Source organism: Sebastes fasciatus, chromosome 19 (genome assembly GCF_043250625.1).
Source record: "Sebastes fasciatus isolate fSebFas1 chromosome 19, fSebFas1.pri, whole genome shotgun sequence".
In the NCBI taxonomy this organism is placed as follows: domain Eukaryota; kingdom Metazoa; phylum Chordata; class Actinopteri; order Perciformes; family Sebastidae; genus Sebastes; species Sebastes fasciatus.
Window position 1 is genome coordinate 2,136,277 of NC_133813.1, and position 17,266 is coordinate 2,153,542.

At 40.1% G+C, this 17,266-nt stretch overlaps 1 protein-coding gene and 1 long non-coding RNA gene across 2 annotated transcripts; one reads left to right on the forward strand and one right to left on the reverse strand.

Moving 5' to 3' along the window:
- Positions 1–398: 398 nt before the first annotated feature.
- On the reverse strand, positions 399–15,023 carry LOC141757719 (uncharacterized). Its single transcript, XR_012591712.1, has 6 exons — positions 14,848–15,023; positions 14,624–14,774; positions 8,564–8,647; positions 8,340–8,459; positions 7,114–7,221; positions 399–993 (listed from the first exon to the last, which is right to left on the reverse strand). It is a non-coding gene; the product is annotated as an uncharacterized LOC141757719 (long non-coding RNA).
- On the forward strand, positions 3,725–16,818 carry grk5 (G protein-coupled receptor kinase 5). The gene is made up of 16 exons (XM_074618429.1): positions 3,725–3,955; positions 5,509–5,598; positions 5,701–5,813; positions 7,142–7,219; positions 8,371–8,468; positions 8,548–8,640; positions 8,843–8,906; positions 11,185–11,325; positions 11,468–11,658; positions 13,017–13,054; positions 13,572–13,661; positions 13,801–14,009; positions 14,083–14,220; positions 14,650–14,787; positions 14,880–15,011; positions 16,042–16,818. Exons 1-16 carry the CDS (start codon positions 3,904–3,906, stop codon positions 16,129–16,131), a joined length of 1,755 nt encoding a protein of 584 aa, XP_074474530.1. The 5' UTR covers positions 3,725–3,903; the 3' UTR covers positions 16,132–16,818.
- Positions 16,819–17,266: the final 448 nt, after the last annotated feature.

Sequence of the window (17,266 nt, forward strand, 5' to 3'; positions counted from 1 at the left end):
TACTACAAAACCTGAGGGATGCACCCTATTTTGTCCCTGATAATGCGACACTGTGAACAACAAAACCGTGTTGAAATCAGCAGAAGCAGAGTTAGTAACGTTACCTAACAGTCCTGACTGGCTAAATAACGGAGATACTAACGTTAACGGAGGTGCCATTGTGTTACATTATGGTGCGCTCAAGCTCTATTCAGTAAAAATTTATTAGTATTGGGCGAAGGTGAATTCTCATCATGATGTGTTCAAATGTAATCTCGTAAAATTCCATTTTTGGTGACAAACTTGAATAAATACAGATGTTTAGAGAGGGAATTATGACCCGTTTAACTTCCTATAAGCAGCTTTTAATATATAATCAAAACTACTGATGCCAAGATTTTTTTTAATCAAAGCAAATATTCAAATAAAAATACAATCATTTATTTCCTAATGATTGGAATTGTGTGTTTTTATGCAAATAACCAGTATAGATGACTATAACGAAGTACAGTATAGTATAGTGAACACTGTAATTTACCATGCATATATAATGTTTTTTATGTAAAATATATTGAACATTGAATGACATCAGATCTAAAATGTTATTCCTTCATTTAGCGCGGATATTTCAAAAGTGGCAGACAAAAAAAATACTTAGAAAAGTTACATAAAAGTTAATTTCAGACTTAAGCAGAGCATGAAAATAATTTAACATATGTTTCTTGTTTTTAGAATTTAACAATCTGTGATCTGATCTGGTTAAATATTGTCCAGTTTCCTCGCATGTCATCTAGTTTCCATCACATGAAAACGAGCTGTGGTTCACAGAAACGCCGTCTGAACTTCAGCCTTGACCTCTTTAGACTCTCCATCTGATATCAGCTGATAAAGTTGACACTAGTGTAGTCAGAGTATAATGATGTAAACATGAATGGACAGGGTGTAATACTCACATAGTTATCTCTGCTGGACCGGCCTGGTGTTATTTTTGTCCTCCTCTGACAGTGACCTCCACTGTGGACAGATGACAACACACTGACAGTGAAGCACAAAGTATTCAGATGCTTTACTGCAGTAAAAGTACTAATACCACACTGTGAAAGTACTCCACTACAAGTACAAGTTCTGCATTCAAATACTTCCTTAACCTTTTTTTTATTATTGCAGTTGACATATTCCACCACTAGAGGTCATAGCAGGCATTAACAATTAATAATGCTGGTAACACTTTATAATAACCATCATATATATGGTAAATTGACTGTAAATTAATAATATTTACTAATTATTAGTAATGCTATAATTTATAGCATTATTATAAATGTTGCATTTTCTTTTAGTTATTTTAAAGGGACTATTTGTAACTTTTTAAGCGTATAAATGTAGCGGGTCGCCACACATGCGCGCTCGCATATGCGCGTTCGCGTGTGGCCGCTGCCTCTCCTCCTCTGCCTGCCTGCCTTCACTCAGACAGAGCGCGCGTTCTCAGCTTGCTTCACCTCTAGACGTGAACGCGCGCTCACTCCACACTGCAGAAGTTAGTTTAGCTCTGAGAATATCTAGTGAATGTTCAGTGGACGTTTGTGCAGAAATAACTGCTGCAGCTCCTCCAGACCAACAGAGGTTTCCCGTGTCTTGTGAAGTGACGGAGCTCCTCAGCGAGTAACGTTACCGTCTCGTTACCGACCGGGTGCCGGTGTCTCCCTGCTCTCTCCGGCTGCCGGCGGAGAGAGCAGGGAGACACGCTGCAGAGCTCCGCTGCATCAGCCTGCGCTGATGCAGGAAAAGCCAACACTAAGATCAGATCTAAATCATGTTCATGGAGAGACCTTCGTCTGGTCAGCTAACATTACTGCCAAGCAGCTGAAATATAGAGTGATATTGTGGTTTTAGCTGACGTGTGTCTCCTCACTGTTTTGAGCGATGCTCGTTCAGGTATATTGAGAGCGAGCAAGCGCGAGCTCGACGCTGACTTTCGTTGATTTCACGCCCACAGGTGTCGCTGTTAACAAGCATTTCTGAAAGTTACAAATAGTCCCTTTAACAGTTTATTGTTGCACACATTATAACATTATATATATATATATATATATATATATATGTATATATATATATAGGTATTTGTTAATGAATATGAAATTATTTGTATTTATTTGTAATTGTTTCCTCCGCCAAGGCCAAAGGCCTAGGAAGGAGGTTATGTTTCCGGCGTTGGTTTGTTTGTTGGTTTGTTGGTTGGTTGGTTGGTTGGTTGGTTTGTCAGTTGGTTTGTTGGTTTGTCTGTTTGTTGGTTTGTTTGTTTGTTTGTTTGTCGGTTGGTTTGTTGGTTTGTCTGTTTGTCGGTTTGTTGGTTTGTTTGTTGGTTGGTTGGTTGGTTGGTTTGTTGGTTGGTTTGTTCGATTGTTGGTTTGTTGGTTGGTTTGTTGGTTGGTTGGTTGGTTGGTTTGTTGGTTTGTTGGTTGGTGAAAAAAGTCTGAAAAAAAATTCCAAAAAAAAGTCTGAAATTTTTTTTTTAAAAAAGTCTGAAAAGAAAGTCTGAAAAAAATCCGAAAAAAATCTGAAAAATGTCCAAAAACAAGTCTGAAAAGAAATCTGAAAAAAAGTCTGAAAAATAAAAAGTGTGAATAATGTCCAAAAAAAGAAGTTTGAAAAAAGTTTGAAAAAAAGTCTGGAAAAAAATTCCGAAAAAAAAGTCTGAAAAATGTCCAAAAAAAATTCCAAAAAAAAAGTCTGAATTTTTTTTTTGAAGAAAGTCTGAAAAACAAGTCTGAAAAGAAATCTGAAAAAAAGTCTGAAAAATAAAAAGTGTGAATAATGTCCAAAAAAAGAAGTTTGAAAAAAGTCTGAAAAAAAAATTTAAAAAATAAATGTGAAAAAAATTCCGAAAAAAAAGTTTTAAAAAAGTTTTAAAAAAAAGTCTGAAAAACAAAAAGTCTGAAAAATGTCCAAAAAAAGAAGTTTGAAAAAAGTTTGAAAAAAAGTCTGGAAATTTTCTTTTTCCAAAAAGTCTGAAAAATGTCCAAAAAAAAGTCTGAAAAACAAAAAGTGTGAATAATGTCCAAAAAAAGAAGTTTGAAAAAAGTCTGAAAAATGTCCAAAAAAAGTCTGAAAAACAATTCCGAAAAAAAATAAAAGTCTGAAAAATACAGGAAGGTAAATAACTCTCTAAACTGACACCAAATTCTGTGAGGACAATCTGTCATGTCCATTTTCAAAGGGGTCCCTTGACCTCTGACCTCAAGATGTGTGAATGTAAATGGGTTCTATGGGTACCCACGAGTCTCCCCTTTACAGACATGCCCACTTTATGATCATCACATGCAGTTTGGGGCAAGTCATAGTCAAGTCAGCTCACTGACACACTGACAGCTGTTGTTGTCTGTTGGGCTGCAGTTTGCCATGTTATGATTGGAGCATATTGTTTTATGCTAAATGCAGTACCTGTGAGGGTTTCTGGATCAATATCTGTCATTGTTTAGTGTTGGTAATTGATTTATAATAATAAATATATATACATTTTGCATAGAGCAACATATTTGTCCACTCCCATGTTGATAAGAGGATTAAATACTTGACTAATCCTAATTATTACACATCCAGCTCTGTGTTCTGTCCTCACACTGCCGGGAACTCGTCCCTCAGGTGATGATCAGCGTTTTGTCCCGCCTCTGAGATGACGAGGGCGTGTTCCTGTGGTTGGAGGACGCTGTCGTACAAAAAGACCTGCGTCCTCCATTCATCAGTGAGTCACCGGGACTGCAGGTACACACCTCCTCATTACTTCAACTCAACCAGCTGGACTGCTGCTGTTTATGCATCGTGGCTGGATTGACTTCATCACAGTCAGTGCATGAACACTGGATTGTCCCGTAGCTTTGGGACTAAAAGACAGGGACACCTTTTAGAAGAGACACACACTCCTACATGGAGATTGAAAGCATGGTGGCAAACAGTGCTCTCATTAAAGCCAGAGAAGGTAAGTCCTGTTTATTCTGTGTTTTCTTCTGCCATTGTTCTGTGTACATGTATATAAAGTAATCTCAGTGGTGGAAACTAACTTAAGTACAGTTCTGACTTGTACTTTACTTTAGTATTATGCTACTTTATACTCTACTATACCTCAGAGGGGAATATTGTACTTTTCTTTCTTTCAAAAGGTCTTTTTATTGATTGTCAATAATGAATAAAACAGTAACTGTGCAGGGAGAGGATTTAGTTTCTCTCATAAATTATGGATAAATAAAGTTAAAATTATAGACAACAATACAGAGAAAATATCTACAACACATCTTAATAGTGACAGAAAAGGTAAGGAAATTAAAAATTAATAAATAGGGTCGGAAAAGTAAAACAATAAATAAATATATAAAAATATAAGTAAATAAATGAAATAAAATAAAATGTCTAGAGGAAGAAACACACATCACAACATCCAGTGAGCACAGACCCAAAATTCAGTTTTCTACCTTCTTATTTGTCAATAAGTAAATAAAATAAAATAAAATAAAATAAAATAAAATAAAATAAAAATTTAATTTAATTTAGTTTAATTTAATTTAATTTAATTTAATTTAATTTAAAGAAAATGGCTAGAGGAGGAAAAACATCACAACATATCACAACATACTTATTTGTCAAAAAACAGCATTTATCAGCTATCTGTAGTGGAAAGTAACCAGGTCCATTTACTCAAGTACTGCACTTAAGTACAATATTTCAACTCATATTTTACCTTTAATGTTTGTAAAGACATGTAATACGATGTCAGATTAATATAATTTATGTATATTGACCCTTTCAGACCAAACATGAGGCTAATTTTAACACATGGTTTTAGATAGAAAAGAGTTTTTCAGACTTGTTTTTGCAGATTTGTCGTTCATGACATCATGTTTGTGAGGATCACAGGCGTCTGCAGCCGTGTTTTGGTTGGGTGAAGCGAGGACGGTGACTTCCCTAAACAACACGGCGTTGACGGATGAGATGATGAAACTGAGGACAGAGTATAAGTGCATTGAGGGCTGGGCTGATGCAACTTTTAGGACGTGTTTTATATATATACAGTATAAACTGGCTTCATTTGTGCTCAATAATCTAACATTTCTGGGTTATATATATATTTATCCTTTGGAGAAGAGAATCAGAGCCTCATTTAAACATCAGAAACACGTCATTTCTCATTCAAGTTAAGCATTAAGTTCTCACTTGAAGACACATAAATGTGCTGTAAACTCTGAGTTGTGTGTTTTGGGGAAGTAGAGCTGTAATGTTTCAGTGACAGCATGGCCACTTGAGTTTGAGAGCCAGCTGCAGAGTAATGTGGTCCCACAGGCTTTGCTTACCTGTTCCTAGAGCTGTAAATAGTTCATTGACTGTAGTGGAGCACACTATTGTCTGAAACCTGACGGGCCGGGCACACATGTACGCTACGCGCATGCACGTTTGTGTGACACACTGTCATCACTTTGTTTGTTTTCACAACATTAACAGGTTAAAATGTGTCTCATCTTCTGCGTCCTGTGTGTGCAGGTGGAGGGAGTAAAGGCCGGAGCTACAAGTGGAGAGACAAGCTTCGCTTTTCTCACATTAGTCAGTGCATGGACCTGGCCATGACCATAGGTGTGTGTGTGTGTGTGTGTGTGTGTGTGTGTGTGTGTGTGTGTTTGATAAGTCAACACATGTGGTTGCATGATTTCACATCATGTTTTATTTCTCCGTCAGAGCGAGAGTACTACAGTCTGTGTGTGAAGCAGCCGATCGGCAAGAAACTGTTTCAGCTCTTCTGTCGGAGTCGACCGGATCTGCAGAACTACATCTCCCTGCAGGACGCTCTGGTAGACTACACTTTACACTGTGCAACACACCATTTATATTATTTATATTATTAGCAGGGCTGTCAACCCATACAAATATTCAATCACAAATTAATCACACATTTTTTATCTGTCCAAAATGAACCTTAAAGGGAGATTAGTCAAGTATTTAATACTCTTATCAACATGGGAGTGGGTAAATGTGCTGCTTTATGCAAAATGTATGTCTATATTTATTATTGTAAATCAATTGACAACACAAATCAATGACAGATATTGATCCAGAAACCCTCACAGGTACTGCATTTAGCATCAAACAATATGCTCCAATCATAACATGGCAAACTGCAGCCCAACAGGCAACAACAGCTGTCAGTGTGTCAGTGTGCTGACTTGACTATGACTTGCCCCAAACTGCATGTGATGATCATAAAGTGGGCATGTCTGTAAAGGGGAGACTCGTGGGTACCCATAGAACCCATTTACATTCACACATCTGGAGGTCAGAGGTCAAGGGACCCCTTTGAAAATGGACATGACAGTTTTTCCTCGCCAGAATGTAGTGTAAGATTGGAGTGTTATTTAACCTCCTTCATGACCAACTAGTATGACATGGTTGGTACCGATGGATTCATCAGGTTTATTAGTTGCATATGATACCATTATCTTCACTCTAGCTTTAAAACTGAGCCCGATACAACCTAAAAATCGCAAGTTGCATTAAACTTTGACAGCCCTAATTATTAGTGCACACGCCCTGACCGTGCAGTATTCTGAATATCTGAATATCGCCCGGGGATCAATAAAGTATTTCTGATTCTGATAAACTGGAAGAATAAAGCACATTTATTCAGATACATGCTTAACTGTGTCTGTGACTGTTACTGTTAGAAACAAACACTAAAAGTATGATATGAACTGAAAACATGACGACGCAGAGCGTCCGATGTAGGAGGAAGAGAGTCCAGATATTGTGCAACACAGCTCGTGGTTGCAGGGCAGGAAAAGTTTTTTAATTAAGTTGAGTCACACAGTGTTCTGAGTGTGACTGACGGAGTCTGTAACGCAATACGAGCATGAGGAGTTGTCAAAATGTGATCACGCGTTTATGATGATAGGAAAATTCTGAAGAAGTGGGCAACGTTTGGATGGAGGAAGAAAGTTTCTTTTCAATAAGCTCGCTGAAAAGACGTCAGACATGTTTGATATATCATTTTCAGAGTCTAACATGAACAGGCTCGGTGCTCTGGACGTGATCACGGCAAAAATATAATTCAGAATATCTTGGAGCTGATGTTGTGGATTGATTCAATGTACTGACCTGTAACCTTCATGCTCTGCTCCTTTAGGACGCCTTCGAGACGAAGTCCGATGAGGAGAGGAAAGACTTTGGCATCAGCATCATTCAGAGATTCCTCAGGAGTCAGGTCTGACCACAACACAGAAAACACATCTTCACTACTTATGAACATTTTCACAACATAAATTAGTTCTGCATCCACCAGAAACTAGAGATGGACGGTACCAAACCTTTTCAATTTGATATTCAGTGTTAAAGCTAGAGTGAAGATACTGGTAACATATGAAACTAGTAAACCTGATGAATCCATCGGTACCAACCATGTCATAGTAGCTTGTAGTGAAGGAGGTTAACTAACGCTCCAAACTTACGCTAAATTTTGTTGAGGAAAAACTGACAGGGCCGAAAAAATATAGAAAAATGCATACAAAAAATCTGAAAAATGTCCAAAAAAAATATCCCAAAAATTACTGAAAATTGTATGAAAAAAAGGCGAAGAAAGGCAGAAGAAAAGAATGAAAAATGACCAAAAAAATGTCTGAAAAACTCCCCAAAGAATTCCCAAAAAGGCGGAAGAAAAGTCCGAAAAATGTCTGAAAAATTTCCGAAAAACGTCAGAACAAGGTGGAAGAAAGGCAGAACGAAAAGTCTGAAAAATGTAAAGAAAAAAGTCTGAAAACTGAAACTAGAAAACCTAAAGAATCCATCAGTACTAACCATGTCATACTAGCTCGTCGTGAAGGAGGTTAAATGGAGGAAAAACTGTCATGTCCATTTCCAAAGGAGTCCCTTGACCTCTGACCTCCAGATCAGTGAATGTAAATGGGTTCTATGGGTACCCACGAGTCTCCCCTTTACAGACATGCCCACTTTATGATCATCACATGCAGTACAAATGTGTGTTTTTGTCTCCTATTCTAAAATGGTGTATTTGAATATTTCTGCATACTGGGGTCCCTAAACAGATTTGAATTACATAAGTTGTGTCTCACTGTAAAGCTGAGACTCTGGTGGATCCAATGAGCCCAACTGTATTAATGTGTGATGATGTTAGTCCCTATAGGAGACATTTCACATAGTTTTTTTACTCCAATTTTATTCATATGGTGGTGTGTCTTTATACCAGTTTTCCTAAAATTCAATTAGAAAAACCATCGTAATATATGGCCTCGCCTCACCAGAAACCCAGCTGCGTTTTAACTGCTGTTAACAACCACAGTAAATACTTCAGTTTGCTGAAAACGTACTGTTTTAACGTCTTCGTCCGTGTCCCCTCAGTCCATTCAGTGTGTGTCCATCGTGCTGAAGCATGAACAGAGCTGCATCCAGAGCCTGGAGCTCGACCCCTGCATGGACGTCTTCTGTGACTGCAGGGAGTAAGTCCACACACCATTTTTCTAAAAGCACACATGCAACCAGAAAGATCAAGACTAACGTCTTTGTTTTATGCATTAGAGATCTACATCACTACCTGCGTGGAGAGCCCTTCATCCTGTACCAGAAGAGCATGTTCTATGACCGTTTCCTGCAGTGGAAGACACTGGAGAGGTCAGTTCTGAAACAAGGAAATAAAAAGACGACGTACTGTATGACAAATCAGTGGTTGGTTGGGAAAGCTGGTTTATCTGCTTGTACTTGAAAGGCTCCGCTGAACTCTCTTCTGACTCTGTGCCACGTTTAAACTCATAGTTTCCAAATAAGACTTAATCCGCCTGAGAATGAATGACAACAACCTTTGTTTCTCTTCAAGGCAGCCCATCACCAAGCAGAAGTTTAGACAGTACAGACTTCTGGGGAAAGGAGGGTTTGGAGAGGTAAGACTGCACATCACCTAATACTCCTCTGTTATGGATACTGTTGCTTCACCAAAATGAATATATCTATCATTTACCAAATCATAGCATGCAAACTGCAGCCCAACAGGCAACAACAGCTGTCAGTGTGTCAGTGTGCTGACTTGACTATGACTTGCCCCAAACTGCATGTGATGATCATAAAGTGGGCATGTCTGTAAAGGGGAGACTCGTGGGTACCCATAGAACCCATTTACATTCACTGATCTGGAGAAGAAGAAGAAGGAGAAGAAGAAGAAGAAGGAGGAGGAGGAGGAGGAGGAGGAGGAGGAGGAGGAGGAGGAGGAGGAGGAGGAGGAGGAGGAGGAGTATTAAACAGTGCATACTGCATACTGCGTTCCTCAGTAGTATGCAGTATGTCTCTCCTCTCTCCTCTCCTCTCCTCTCCTCTCCTCTCCTCTCCTCTCCTCTCCTCTCCTCTCCTCTCCTCTCCTCTCCTCTCCTCTCCTCTCCTCTTCCCTCCCCTCTCCTCTCTCCTCTCCAGCGAGCTACGCCGGCGGGTGATTGTGCAGCTTTTCAACTCCTAAAAGGCAGATAATCACAGGTTCCTGTTAATTTATAATGGACATCTGTGTTGTGATATTTAAACAAACTATCCGTCAAACAAGGAACTAAAAGCCTCTCGTCTACAGACCGGTCTCTAGAGAGCTCCAGGCAGACGCTAGCTAATTTGCATTTGCATTTGCATTTTGTGGAGCTTCTGAACTCCAACAGCGGTGGATCAAATGTTCAATTCGCCATCTAACTTCTTAAAACTGCCGATATTAAAAATCGACACAGTCGATTTCTCGCCTCAGAAACTTTCAGAAGTGAATTTAGTGATGAAATAGTTACGAAAAATGTAAAAAAAACAAGCCCTTTTTGGCTTCTGGAACCGTACCTGTAGCGATCCAGCGCTTTGCATTGTGGGATACAGTAGGCGGCTGGTCCGATGAATACTGGACATTTTTTCCAAATCAGTACGACATCTATAAATTCTGCTTTTGTTCGCATACTGCATAATATATACTACATTTTGGCCAAATCAGTACGCACTACTAGAATAGTATGCGGTTTTGAATACAGCCAACGCTCTGAGCAAAAGAATTCCAAAGATTTCTTTTATCTCTCTCCATCTGATGAAAGGATAAAAATAACCCTGACGGGGCATTCCAGCATATCTGCATGTGGAAAGTCATTCATGCAAAACAATTAAACAACAGTTATTATCTGGTTTTGTCAAGTCAAGGCCACAATGTCACGAAAGAAAACTACTCAAGTGACGTCACTTTGGCATCTCGGGTTGGGGTGAACAAAACCAAAAGCCATTTACCGATCAGGGACGGTCTACCGTAAGATGCTCTTTACTCGGGAAATGTGTGGGATCCAGTGTTTTCGGAACCGGACTCATACCAGGGAGGGATAATTCAGGATATCTCAACCAAATTCTCTTTTATTCTGTCTCTCAAAAGTCCCCTGATTAGTCTTTTGACCATATTCAGTAGGGATGCACTGATACCACTTTTTTTCAGACCGAGTACAAGTTCTTACATTTGGGTACTCGCCGATACCGAGTACCGATACGAGTACCGATACGAGTACTTCTGTGTGCCAAAAGACCCTCGTTAACAGCCAGCTGGAGGGTGTGAGCGACACACGGCAGGCTGGGGAGTTCTGCATACGAGGCGTAGCGCCGGCACCGGCTCTAGGTTGGCTCAGAAAGGCTCGGGGGCAAAGGTGGCTCGCGGCCGCAGCTTTACAGCGCTCCCCGCCCGGACCTCGCCGCACCGTGGTCAAAGGGCTCGCTGCGTCCTCTCTCCCCGCCGGGGAGGGACGGGGCCCCTGCTCCCGGTGCGATTGTCGACCGGGGCGGACTGTCCTTAGTGCGCCCCAACCACGTCGTGCCCACATAAAAGGCGCAAGAGGTCTGCGGCGATGTCTGCAACCCACCCGACCTGTCTAGAAACACGGACCAAGGAGTCTAACGCACGCACGAGTCAGAGGGCTGAGGCGGGATCCCGGCCCAGCGGGGTCGGGCGCACCACCGGCCCGTCTCGCCCGCCCCGTCAGGGAGGTGGAGCGTGAGGACCCAAAAGATGGTGACGAGAGGTTAACGTCACGCTGCTGTAAAGTGGAAGTGGAGTACATGAGCACAGTATCGGACCCGATACCCGATACCCGATACCCGATACCCGATACCCGATACCCGATACCCGATACTGGTATCGGTGCATCCCTAATATCTGGTTCTGATTTTCAGGTGTGGGCTTGTCAGAATCGAGCCTCAGGAATGTTGTACGCCTGCAAGAAGCTGGAGAAGACTCACGTGAAGAAGAGGAAAGGAGAAGAGATGGCTCTCAACGAGAAAGAGATCCTGGAAGGGCTGGACAGCAGATTTGTGGTGAGGTTACCACGGTTACGCTCTTTCTGTTCAACCCTTAAAGTCATTCCTGGAGCACCAACCAATTGCTGGTTAAAATAGAGAACATCACCAGGCTTATATACTCAACACTACAACGTGCACTTTCTCGTTGTCCATTTAGGTGAATCTGGCGTACGCTTACGAGACCAAGCACGCCCTCTGTATGGTTCTGACCATGATGAGCGGCGGCGACTTGAAGTTTCATATTCATAACATCGGCACGCCCGGCCTGGACAGAGACCGAGTACGATTCTACGCTGCGGAAGTCTGCTGTGGTTTAATTCACCTCCACCAGAACTCCATATTATACAGGTCAGTGGGTGTTTCTGCATCAGTAACAGCGGCGGAAGAAGTATTCAGGTCCTTTAATAAAGTCAAAGTACTTATACAGCAGTATGAAAATATGGTACGTTACAACCCTTACAAATGTTTTACATTTATTTAATACAATTTATTATTTATAAATATTAATTCATGTTTATGTTTTAATGTTTTATTAATGTTTAATGTTAATGTTTATTAATTATTAGCAATGCTATAATTTGTTATTTTAACAGTTTATTGTTGCACACATTATTACATTATATGTATACTGTATATATTTATTATTATTATTGTTTATTATTATTGTTGCACACATTATATTATATATATATATACATATATATAAATATATATGTGTATATATATATATATGTATTTGTTAATGATAACAAAATGATTTATAAACCTTTAAGAAGTTGTTAAAACATCTATAAATGTTACATAAATAGATGGAACAGATGGGGTAACACTTTGTTAACAAACCATAAAATGAAATTCTAATTAATAATATTTGGTAATTATTAGTAATGCTACAATTTGTTTTAACAGTTTATTGTTGCACACATAATATTTTACATACTATATATATATATATATATATATATATATATACATAGAGAGAGAGAGAGTATTTATATAAGTATTTGTTAATGATTACAAAATGATTTATAAACCTATAACAAATTGTTAAAACATCTATAAATAATAATTTATAAACTAATTACACAAACTAATAACATAAATTGTAGCATCACTAATAATTAGAAAACATTATTAATTATTAATTATAATTTCATTGTTTGTTAACAGTAAAATAACTATCAACTATCAATTAACCATTTATAAATGGTGGTTATTATTAAGTGTTACCGAAATACTAATTAACTAAGACACCAAAACATCCTTAAATCAATACTAAAATAATAAAGTTAAAGCTGCTTTTTCATATATTTACAACTGCTGATACATAAAACATAAACTGTTAAGTCTCACAGATATAAATAACTATTAACTATGTTTAATTAAATATCAATTTACCATGTACATATGATGGTTATTATGATATTATAAGTGTTATGGTATGTTTTGTGTGCAAAAATATAAATTTATGAAGTAACTAAATCTGCCAGATAAATTTAGTGCAGTAAAAAGTGCAATGTTTACCTCTGAAACGTTGAGTAATTGATGCGTTTCGACTGCAGGAACTTTTCCCCGCAACTAAGAACATTTTGAGGAACTCATTGCATTTCGACCGCAGGAACCGGGGACATTTTCCCACTGATCATTAGCCGTGCATTAAGTCTCTGCTCTCCTGCACGTACTGAATCAAACGTTTTATCTTCCAGGGATATGAAACCAGAAAACATTTTGCTGGATGACAACGGTATGTACAACCACAGAAACACCTCCTGCAACACCTAATGCTCTGTAATAACCTCCGTTAAGATCACATTCCAACCCCGGGAGACGGAACACGATGAAATGTTATTCATGCTATTTTTAGCTGTGAAATTAGTCCGTATGATCTAAACCGATAAGAGTTTGAGTTGAGCCAGACGTTGTCGTGTTGACGGTATTTTGACATGCATTCAAACAAAGGCATGTTGAGGAAGTGAAAGGCCTGTGGGAATCAGGTGTGGTGTCTATTTTAAGAAGCCTCTCTGCACACCTGTTCCTCCGTTCTTGGCAGCATGTTTTGCAGCTTTTGTTTTTTTATTTTCGTAATTACGAATTACAGGTTGGAGCACTTTAGAGTTGTCGCATGTTTATTGTATTAGTTCCAACAACAACTCAGTGGAGACGGCGCGGGGGAGGAAGGAAAGGAACTGATTGAGCTAAAAGGGAAAGTACGTCACAGAAGCAGAGAACCTCAACCGGTTTTTGGTATTTGTTCCCTCAAGGACATATCCGCATCTCTGACCTGGGCCTGGCTGTGAGGCTGTCTGAGGGGAGTCTGGTGCGAGGCAAGGTGGGCACTCTGGGATACATGGGTACGTATGCACCTCACAGTACCGACTGTGTACCATTTGTTGGCTTTCATCTCAGCCAAAGAGGCTCAGAAGGGTTTATCTGGACTAAACCCGTATCTACATCCTAAACTGAGTTTATTGATTTGCATCCTCACTTCAGCTCCGGAGGTGGTCGGCCACAAGCACTACGGGATGAGCGTGGACTGGTGGGGCCTCGGCTGCCTGATCTACGAGATGACGACGGGGCAGCCTCCGCTCCGGAACCGAGGGGAGCACCCTACGCCCTCCGAGATGGAGAGAAGGATCCAGAATGGAGACATAGAATACGGTGACAAGTTCAGCAAGGGGTCGAAGGACCTCTGCTCCTCGGTGAGTCACGAAACAACTCAAATATCAAAGCCCATCTTTCAAGACGTTTAACATTTCATTTCCTGCGTTGCAGCTGCTGATCAGGGACCCTAAACAGAGGCTGGGCTGCCGGAGCTCGGGAGGGAGAGAAGTTAAGTCGCATCCTTTCTTCAGAAAAATCAACCTCCGGATGCTGGAGGCCGGACACGTCGAGCCGCCGTTCAAACCTGATGCAAGTACTCTGATGATTTATTCAACTTGAAATAGTTCAGACACAAACAACGTCTCTATTTATACTTAATCCTGGTACAAAGTCATGCGTGGGCTGTGTAAAGCACTGCTGTGTAAACATACAGTATTATTCAGGTATGTTTGGCAACGGTCCAAAAAGCAGCTAAAAATATATATACGAAGCGTCTGCATCCACCCGCGCACAAAATACCACCACGCCCTCATCACACTGTAGAGCGACCTCATTATCTTATATTGCTTTCTCGTTGTTTAACTGGTGGAACTTGCAAGAAGCAATAATTCTACTTCTCTCGTTGTAGTAGTGATATAAAGAACACACTTTGACAGCCCTAGTTTTTGGACAAAGAAGAATGTAGAAGAGGTGAATTTCGGTGTGAGCTCACTGGATGTTGTGTTCTTCCTCCTCCAGCCCAGACTGGTGTACTGCAGCGACATCCAGGACATCGAGGAGTTCTCTACGGTGAAGGGAGTCACGCTGGACCAGAAGGACAGCGACTTCTACTCCAAGTTCAACACCGGCAGCGTCTCTATAACCTGGCAAAATGAGGTATACTCATATCTAGTTTACATCATTACAACATCTGTCCAGACTCTAGAGTCTACAAACCTCAGCATCTTCCTCCTCCTCTTCCTCTGCAGGTGATAGAGACGGGATGCTTCAGGGAGCTGAATCTGTTTGGTCCTGATGGGAGTCGATCTCCAGACCTGGACTGGTCCCAGACCCCCGAGAACCCCAAACGGAGCCTGCTGGACCGGATCTTCCGCAGAAACGTAAGAACACACTACTGCAGTAACTGGAAGAAGTGTTCAACTTTGTGACGATGCATTTTCCTAAAACGGTGTATTAGGGCCTTTGTAGGTTAAAAAAAAAAAACACATTTACGAAAAGAATCATAATTTCCGAGATTAAAGTCATAACTATACGCGAAAAAAACTTGAATATTTTCTGAGATTATTAAATCACAAATGTGCGAGAAAAAATCTCCAGTGCCATTTTTGATTAGCCTCGTCCTCTCTCTTCCTTCGCCTCCATTTGTAATATTTGTTGTCCGACCATTAGCTACTAACGAGATTAAAGTTATAAATTTAAGAGAAAAGAAAATTGAATATTCTCTGAGATTATAAAGTCATACATTTTCAAGAAAAACTGAGAAAATTCTCTGAGATTAAAGTGGTTAATTTACAAGATATTCAAGAGAAAAAAAACCTGAATACTCAGATTATAAAGTCATAAATATGTAAGAAAAAACTCAGATTTAAGCGATAAATTTATGGTAAATTTACGAGAAAAAAGCTTGAATATTCTCTGAGATTAAATCATAAATTTGCAAGAAAGAACTCACAAATTAAACTCACAAATTTACGAGAAAAAAAACACGTTGCTTCTCTTTTTACGGTTGGATAAACCTCATCACACCACAGACGCCGCGGCTTGCCGTGTATTATGCCTGCAGTGCATGACCTCGTCAGATCATACTTTGCAATCTGATTTATCAATCAGGAATTACTCGTGACTTTACCCCAGAATCACCAGATTATCATCAGCTTCCGGACTTCCGATTCAGAAGAAAACAACGAACTGATTTGAGCTTTTTTTTCTCGTAAATTTGTGATTTTTTTCTTGTAAATTCACGACTTTAATCTCCGAAATTCTGAGTTTTTTTTCTGTGAATATTATTAAAGTAGCAGAAAATTGAAATACTCAAGTACAAGTGCCTTGAAGTTGAACTCACAGTACTTTAGTAAATGTGTCTACTGTTTCTTTAAGTGTGACTATGTGAATGTCTCTCTCCTCTAACAGCATCCTCCAGACACGTCAGACGAAGGCAGACAGAACTTGATTCCCCCTGAAACCTACATGAAGTCCGGACTGCTCAGTACGCCGCTCTGAGGACGCTCACAGCTCAGAGACAGACTGCTCTAAAGACACTAAAACATCCACTGGAGCAGCAAAAAGACGTTAAACGTTCTTCCCTGTAAATCACCGCATAGCACACCTTTTTAATGTGTTTGTATTGTTTTCATTTCACTCACAGCTACTCTGTATTAGCACTCGCTTTAGGCAAAGAACGCATGTTGATAAGAAGTGAAAGTCAATTGTTTGTTCCATTGCAACATCAGCGCCCAGCAGCAGAGCTACGCTTCCGCCACTTTGGACTGAAAGCGACTACTGGACGCCAGTAAAACGTCCGTCTACAAAGAGCCGTACAAAATGTTCTATTGTCATATTGAATGTCTCTACTGAAATGGCCGTGGGTCTGATGACCGTTCATTATGGCGAGGAAAATAACTCTGGATTCAGCTGTTAGTTCATTTTACTACTTTTAGGACATCATGATTTAAATGAAGGATATTTAAGTGTTCTTACTGGGAAGTTGATTTACCTCAAAATGACCCTCTGATTTACGGACATCTCGTTCTACATCCATGGACACAGACTCATCTGTGTTTTCAGTCCAAAATGGCGGCAGCACCATCTAGAGGCTGTTGTCAAAAAAGCACCAGAGATTCGTCTGTTTGCTTTTTATACTCTGTTGCTTCATTTCTTCTCAGGTAAATAAAAAGATCATTTTACTGTTCAGTGTACCAACACATCTATTTTTAAAATCAAATTACGCCAGCGGGTTTTGGTTAAAGGGACTATTTGTAACTTTCAGAAATGCTTGTTAACAGCTTCACCTGTGGCCGTGAAATCAACTAAAGTCAGCGTTCTGTTGCTGGCACATGAAGGAGCATCGCTCAACACAGTGAGGAGACACACGTCAGCTAAAACCACATTAACACTCTATATTTCAGCTGCTTGGCAGTAATGTTAGCTGACCAGACGAAGGTCTCTCCATGAATCAATGCCGATACTGTGTTTGCTTCTCCTGCCTCAGCGCAGGCTCCGCAGCGAGAAACTCGTCTCCCTCCGCCCGCAGCCTGAGTGAACAGGGAGATACCGGCACCCGGTCGGTAACGAGACAACAACGTTTCTCTATGCAGAGCCCCGTCACTTCACAAGACACGGGAAACCTCTGTTGGTC